The sequence below is a fragment of the Fukomys damarensis genome, unplaced genomic scaffold (assembly GCF_012274545.1).
Source record: "Fukomys damarensis isolate Sample0158 unplaced genomic scaffold, DMR_v1.0_HiC HiC_scaffold_36, whole genome shotgun sequence".
Taxonomy (NCBI): Eukaryota; Metazoa; Chordata; class Mammalia; order Rodentia; family Bathyergidae; genus Fukomys; species Fukomys damarensis.
Genome location: NW_022900948.1, coordinates 27,051,115 through 27,059,245, shown reverse-complemented (window position 1 = coordinate 27,059,245; position 8,131 = coordinate 27,051,115). Strand labels below are relative to the sequence as shown.

General features: G+C 40.8%; 1 protein-coding gene across 1 annotated transcript in view; it reads left to right on the top strand.

Annotated features, from left to right (window-relative positions):
- Positions 1 to 8,131, top strand: part of Txn (thioredoxin) — a 9,596-nt gene that overhangs the window by 494 nt on the left and 971 nt on the right. The window contains exons 2-4 of the mRNA XM_010639307.3: positions 3,800 to 3,904; positions 4,295 to 4,354; positions 7,754 to 7,819. Of these exons, the coding sequence (XP_010637609.1) occupies positions 3,800 to 3,904; positions 4,295 to 4,354; positions 7,754 to 7,819 (231 nt within the window). The remainder of the gene's footprint in view (positions 1 to 3,799; positions 3,905 to 4,294; positions 4,355 to 7,753; positions 7,820 to 8,131) is intronic.

The following is an 8,131-nucleotide window of genomic DNA, read 5'->3' as shown; positions in this document are numbered from 1 at the left end:
CCGCGAGGGCTGGGGCCCGAGAGCCCCAGCGACCTCAGTCCCCTCGGACGGGAGACGACGCCAGCTGTGTCCGCACAGGGAGGCGGGTCCCAGCGGAGACCCTCTGGCGCGTGCCTCAGGTGGCTGCCAGGGAAGGTGGGGAGCCAGGCTGCGCCCGCCGGACTCCTCCTCCTGCGGCGCACGGCGTGTTTCCGGCGGCGCTGGCTTTGGCTTGACTCAGTCCGGAAGGCTGAGCCTGGGGCCCTCTAGCCCTGCCCATTTGTGATTCATCACATCAGTAGGTTTTATTATAACCAGGGCTGGGGCTGGGTGCTTGTCGGGCCTTCGAGGACCCAGCCTGTGGTTCTGTCCTTTTAAAAATTCCCAAGGAAAAAATTGCTCCCGTTTTCGAAACTTAACTGTGAGCCTAATTCCCTTGAGATTGGAAAACAGTGCTTGTTTTACTGTATGTAGCCACTTAGGAAATGCTTGGTCAAAGGAGAGTCAAAAAGTGTGAGTTAGGGGGAAACTGATGGATGAATGACCCCCTCACCAGTGGGTACCCTGCAAAACCCTCCACCCCATCCTCAGGTCTTGAACACCCGTTTGGTGCTGGATTGGCCTCAGAAACAAATAATATTACAGTGTCTGAAATGGTCCCAGATCCTGTTATTTTATTAGTGACTCAATTTTTTCTCATATATCGCAATTATCTGTTATTTTGTCTGGAGCCCCCATTTAACTGTGTGAGCTTTTATGTTAAAAACAGCCCACATTTGTTGCAAAGAGATCCTTAATAGTGCTTTGCTCCATTTCTTCAACATCTACTTTGTGACAGACCATACAGTATTTTGTGCCTAGGAAAGGTGGGTACTGGAGTTCTGCTCGCCAGTGTCAGGCGACCTCATCAGACTAACTCAGCAGGTGAGACCTCAGTAAAGGAATGAGAAGGCCTCTGAGTGGCTGTGTTAGTTTGCTTAGAATGCATCCACTGCGAACAGGAAATTGGTTTGGTTCCTCGACCACACTTGTTGGTCCTTCCCTGTTGGAGTTATGTTTGTGGCACATTTCCTCCCTTCTCCAGCAAGGGGGATGGAAAATTCATTACTCAAAACAGGACCACACCTCAGGCCCGAGGTGGAATTCAGTTGATCTTGTGATCCATCAAAAGAGTCAAATGTTAACTAATCTGGTTATTTATAAACATTAAATATACCTTAAATTTTCATCCTGATGTGCTCAAGTTGGTGCCATTGGCCACCTAGAACACCTGCTTCTAAAGCACTGCAGGGGTAGTTTGGGGTCGCTGGGACCTGTCCAGACATGAGTGGCATAATGGGCTGTAAATGTGGGAAAGAGGAAATCGACAGTTGGGTTGCTTTTTTTGAAAAAAAAAAAAGACAGACAGCAGGTGGGGATAAGGTCTGGCGTTTGATCCCCGGTACAAAAGAAAAATAAAAAGTGACAGCTACAGCTACCACTTACTGAACTGCTGCACACAAGGACTTGGCTAAGTAATAATAACACATAGTTATTACCTTTGAATTGGATATGTTTTAAGAGTTGTTAGACTGCTCTTTTTATCCACCCCAACTGTTTCGTTTCCATATTGTTTGTGTTAGGAAGTAATAGGGATGTTTGATCAATCCTGATTGTTAGTTTCTGGGAGCTACATATTGTGATTGGCTTCCTTTTTAAAATTTTTTCTCCTAATACTGGGATTGAACCCAGGCCCTTTGCACTAAGCTACATCCCCAGTCACCCCACCCTTTTTCCCCCCCTCCCTTTATTTTCTTACCGTGAGACAGGATCATCTTGCTAAGTTGTTCAGACTGGGCTTGAATTTGTGGGCCTCCTGCCTCAGGCATATGCAGCCACACCCAGGTGTGACTAGCCTCATAATAAGGTAACTGAATTATTTTTAAGCCAATATTCACAAATACTTTAGGGAAACCTGAGGATTGGAGAATTTCTGTGTGAGGTCTGCACACACCTGGCTCAGAGTGAGCCAAAAGTTACTGTTGCTCTCCAAATTTCAGGTAGTTTTGATTGAATTTTATTTACATATGTTTTCAGAAAACTTTGAGGGTGTTTGAAATTTTTTTTGTTTTTTTTGTACTGGGGATTGAACTCGCAGGCAATGAAACTACTGAGCCAAATCCCTGGCCCTGTTCTTTCTGTCTTGAAAGTTAATCTCTTCAAGTTTTTACTGAGGGTCAACCATGTTCATAAAAAGAACATGTCTACTGAACCAGACATTGTTACTCCCTGACCTTTTCTACCATCTTACCTGAATTTCACAGTGTAGAATGGATGGTTTGACCTTCAAAAAGTGAAAGCTATGAATGAAATTCATCTGGAACAATCAGTAGTGGTTGGAAAAGTAGTGTCCATACTTCTAACTTGTTTTCTGCTGATCCCAAACCCACTCTGCCCCTCAACCCATCTCCTCACACAAAGGTGGGATTTGGTGGACCTGTATAACTGAAAAAGTTACACGTCATGCTGGACATGGTAATATGTGCCTGTAATTCCAACACTCACGGGAGGCTGAGGCAGGAGGATCACTGAGTTCAAGGTCAGCCTGAGCTGCAAGGTGAGACCCTGTCTAAAATAAAAATTAAAAAAAGAAGTCATCTCATACCATTTGGTATCATTCTCAGGAATACCACTTGTGAATTGTTCCCCCCGCCCCAAATATGAGGTAGACATTTAAAATCTAGAGAAATAACTACCCCATAAGAACTCATATTAGTTTTTGGTTTTAGTGTGAGTGTATTTTAACCTCATGGTGTTTTATTTATTTACTTTCCTTTTTTCTGATATTCTTAACTTGTAGGGTAGGGGGGAGTGTTTGTTTTTTATTAAATCAATTTAACCAACATTTTTCATGGTGGGGGTTAGACCTCAGATAGAGATGTTTGTGTTTTTATCTTTGTTGCTCCTTTTTGGGTTTTTGGTCAGCACTAAATGACTAATTGTGGTTAAAATATGTCCCTTGTAACTAAATAAACAGGTTCCTAGGTTACGGTATCAAGACCATTGGTAAATAATTCAGGGAGTTTGTGGCAAGGGATTTCTTGAACAGTTCTGCTGGGAATTTAACATGTGTTCTGTATGAAAAAGAATATGTACAGAAAATTTCCTTCACAAAGAACTTTCACTGTGATTCATTCCATAAACAGTGAGAGAAAAGTTTTGAGTCAAAGGTGAATAAGCAGTACAACCTTAATCCTGGACACTGGGTTAAAAGAAAGAAAATATGCTTATGCCTCTGAGTGCCTGAGTATTAGAGGTTTGTTTTCTGAATCTTTTTCTTTTCTTTTCTTTTCTTTCTCTTTTTTTGATTGTTAGAATGGATCTGATATTCCAACTGTTAGCTTTGGGACAGGGACTAAATAACATTATATTTCCTTTGTGACTTTTTCAATTTTAGTGACCCCTATCCATAAGAATCTAGTGTCTACCGTATACTTACATTTGATATAGAAACATTTCCATATAAATGTCAATTTTTATTTTCCTTTCACTTGCTTCATTTGAATATAACTTAGCCAATTCATATCATTTTATAAGCTATTCATGAAGACGTGACTGTCTGTATACTACACATATATCTTGTTTCATCTCATCAAGTATAACTACCAACAGTGCTTAGGATTCCTTCCAACCTAGTTTGTTTACCTTGTTTGAGAGTTTTTTAGTAGAAAGTAGGGTTTGAAAGCAGGACCTCTAGCTTGTGTTTTGTGTCATCTTATTGAGTCCTCAAGACTCTTGGAAATAAACTACTAACAGAAGATTTTCTTTTATCCTTTTTTAGGAGGCTTTTTATCAAGCCTTGTCTGCTGCAGGAGATAAACTTGTAGTAGTTGATTTCTCAGCCACGTGGTGTGGGCCTTGCAAAATGATCAAGCCTTTCTTTCATGTACGTATAAGAGATATGTGATTTCTGGAGTTGTTGGTCACAAAGCTAGGGGAATTAGGATAGTTTGGGGGTTTTGTTTTGTTGGATCATTGGTTAAAAATAATATGTCATGTAGGTGTGATACATGGATCCCATTTAAGATGACTTTCCAAAGTTAATTTCCTTCATCTTCATTGGTTTTACCTTTTTTCAAGTTGAAATGTGCCCAAATGGAAATCCAGTCAATGTGGCAAATTATTTTTGCACTAGGAAGAATTTGATTTGGAGGGAAATGTATGTTCCTGATGCTTAAGATCTGGCCCCTAGTTTTCTACTGAAGACGCTTGAGTGTATTGATTTGCCTTTCCCCAATTCTAAATCTTTTTTAATTTTTCATTTTAAATTTTTCAGAACCTGTCTGAAAAATATTCCAACGTGTTGTTCCTTGAAGTGGATGTGGATGATTGTCAGGTACGGAGCTGAAAATTCAGGATGCTACTGATCTTTTCAGATTGGGCTTTGTGTTTGAATTGTACAAAGCTTCCCCCCCCCATAAGTATACCAGATAATTAGAATGGTAACCCTATCTAAAGCATTATTTTTCAGAAGAACAGATAATTTATGGGCTTAATCGTAGGTATCATGAGCTGTGTCTGTCACATCCCAAAGCATAAAAATGGATGAGGTACAGGTGATAGTGGCGTCTGTATCTTGTCACTTCCATACCTATCTAAAACCCTCCGTCTCTACCATTCTGAAATGCTCAATAAATAGAAGTTGAGTTTGACTACAGAAAATGTGTAGATGGTATGACCAAGTTGCGAGACCACTTTAAGCATTGTTTATGAACTTTTCATGGCACAGGAATGGATATTCACAAGCCTACTCTTAAGTTCTGGTTGATTTTAGTGAGTGGTACCTCACATACTCCTGTAATCCCAACACTCTGGGAGGCTGAGGCAGGAGGATTACAAGTTTGAGCCTGCCCTGGGCAATTAGCCAGACCCTGTCTCAAAAATTTTTTAAAACAGGGCTAGGGATATATAGCTCAGGGCAAAGGCCCCAGGTTCAATCCTCAGTGCTGCAAAGAAAAAAAGGAGGAGGGGGAGGGAAAACTCAGTTGCTTTAAAGAAAAAGTACAATAGAAAGCTAAGAATAATGGGAAATTCCAGGGTTGGTTTTCATTCAACAAAATCTTGTTTTGTACTTGATACATACCTGTGTGCTTTACAAGTATTGACTCATTGGGTCCTTTGTGTTATCGGCGATTAGAGATGAGAAAACTTAAAACAGACATTGTTGTCCCTGGAGTTGCATAGAGTATGTGGCAGAGTGAGTGTTTAGGGCAGAGTAGTCTGGCTCCCCTTCGCTTACCCTTACCTACTGGGCTTCAGAGGACGCTGTCTTGGGGTGGGCCCAGATCTGGCCCTTAGCTCGTGACCTTACCTCTCACAGCCTGAGGAACTGCAGAACTGGTAGAGTTGTTCAGGATGCAACACCTCGTTCCTCTACAGATGAGTGAAAGTTTTTACTTAGGATAGTGTGACACAGCAACGAAAGTGCTGAACTTGGGCTCCAATCCTGGCTCGCTGGCTTCTGCTTTAAGCCAGTCTTCCTTCTCCCTTGAGCCTTGGTTCTTTCTCTGCCTGCCCCATTAACCTCTGCAGGCTGTCATTCGCTAAATAAACATGGAAGGGCTCCTACAGGTGCTGGAGTATACGGCGGTCCTCTCTACCCACCAACACCAGATGCTGCTTCTCAGCTCATTTTCTGTCTTCCGGGAAAGGTACTTACCTGCCTTTCTCTGTGCTGTCCTATCTGGGCCATCCTTTCCTCTCCTACCTTACTCTCTCCTACTTAATCTCCACCTATTGCCTCCCATGTACTTTCTCCAGTTACGCCCCTCTGTGCCCCAGGCAAGCTTTGTGTCTCTTCCTTTGTCCTCATGATGTTCTTTGCCACCCCATTTTCCTCTTACATTTATGCTAGTGAAATGGGACAGATTCTGTATCCAGACCACTTGGTTTATTTCTAGTTCAATAGAGGTCTTGGTTAAGTCATTTACCTCTTCCGTGCCTTAGTTTTTATCCTCTGTAAAACAGTATTTTCATCAAGTTGTTGCCACTGTTAAATGAGGTAACTCGAAGTACTTAGAACAATGCCTAGCATGTAATAAGGACTGTGTGCAGTTAGGGTATTATTACACAAGCTAAGCTTCCCTGATCCAAATCCAAAGTCCTCTGAAGTCAGAAACATTTTGAATGCTGAATTCCTGCTCAAGATTGAGCAGCATAGAGATCCCTAGACTTCAGCTGGAAGAATTTATTTTATAGGTATCATAGGTTCAGATGGCCTGCATGTGTAAAAGTCATCAGTATTCTTAACAAAAATATGAGTACTGGGAACGTGGTGGGCTGAACATATATTTCTTTGGCAGCCAACAGGGTATGATACTTATTTTGTAAATGAATACAAACAAAGTGGTTTAGACTGAAATATTATGCAACCTTTGGGAATACTTTGTGTTTCAATTTTGAGTAGAAGGCTCAGGAGTAAGCTAATAAAAGTGGAAAAGCATGCTTAAAGTTATTTTGGTTCTATGGAGTTTTAACCCAGAAATCAATAAAAGTAAATTTTACACTTTTAGTCCTATTTTCTAATCAAAGCCTGAGACTGGCAAAACTGTCAAACTCTTGGGCTCCATAAAATATTTTACTAGATAATACTGTGTTTCTGGATATTTACTCAACATTAATACTGTGTCAGTATTCCTAGATTTGTCTAATGTTAACCCAGTTTCAGCCTGACTTTTTTTTTTAATTGATCATGACAATCTGAAATAGCATAGGCAGGAAAACCCTGGATTTTTAAGAAATAAAATAGGGAGAAAAATTAGCAGAACCTTCATAAAAATAAAGCGCATATTAACTGCATTAATTTTGTGGTTCAATAACCAGAGTACGTAAATCGCTAGAACAGATAAGTCCAGAAAAATAGAACCCAGACTGTTTACCCGTATATTCACAATTACCCACTTAAGATTAAAATGTTGCATCTGCACCTCATTCTTTATTTACAAATAACTCAAACAGTGTGAAGATAAAAAGCCTAGAACATATTAAACGTATGAGAATGATAGGCTGTATACTATCTCTTTACTAGATACGCGCACCCCATCTTAACACTTTTTCTTCTTTGACTACTGAGGAATTGGCCTGGGAATGCTGTGTCACCCATCTCAAAACATGCAACCCTTCTCTGTGAGCATCCTGTTTCTAGTTTTACTCTATTCTAGCAGTAACACTTTGATTAAGAAGTTGTGATTAAATGTCCAGCTTTTATAATCATCTGTGAATTCATCGCCCATAATAAAACTAGAAAAATAATGAGCAAGAACTGCTATTCTGAGAAAGAGTGACAGTAAAATCCTGAATCCACATAACAGTGGAATTCATTGCTTTAAGATGACAGCCAGGTGTGGTGCTGCACCCCTGTCGGCGGTGCTAAGGCAGAGGCTTCACTGTGAGTTCAAGGCCAGCCTAAACCATACAGCTGAGCCCATCTCAGGAAAAAAATAAAACAGCCAACAATTGAATTAAACTACATAGTGAATCACTGCACTGTAACTAATCCAGGTAGCAATCTGCCTGTTGGTTCCCCTTGAAGGTGGTAGATATTACTAAGAATTTTTAATTGAGAATATAACCAGTTTGACTTTAGTGCTGCCATTACATTCGTTGTATTGATTTTTACATGCTAAAAATGTGTCCTATTGCTGAAATATGGCGATGTAACAGGTAAGAGGATCTGGTTTTGGACTATTTGCCTTAAATCCCCATACCCACTGTCCTGCTCTACCCTTCTCCCCAGGACATTGCTGCAGAGTATGAAGTCAAATGCATGCCAACCTTCCAGTTTTTTAAAAAGGGTGAAAAGGTACGTGCATCTGACCTTTCAGAAAGCTAACTGGACAAAAGGAAAACTCGTAAATGCAAATGAAGAAACAATTGAATTGCTCCCCCACACACACAATATTAAGCATGTTGCCATTTTCTGCATTCAAGAATATTTACAGTGGGTGTGGTGGTGCGTGCTTATTTTCCCTGTACTCTGGGAGGCTGAAACAGAAGAATCTCAAGTTCTAGCCCAGTCTGGGCAACTTAGTGAGACCCTGTCATAAAAAATAAAAAGGACTGGAGATACAGCTCCGTGCAGAGTCCCTGGGTTCAATCCCATGAACCGCAAAAA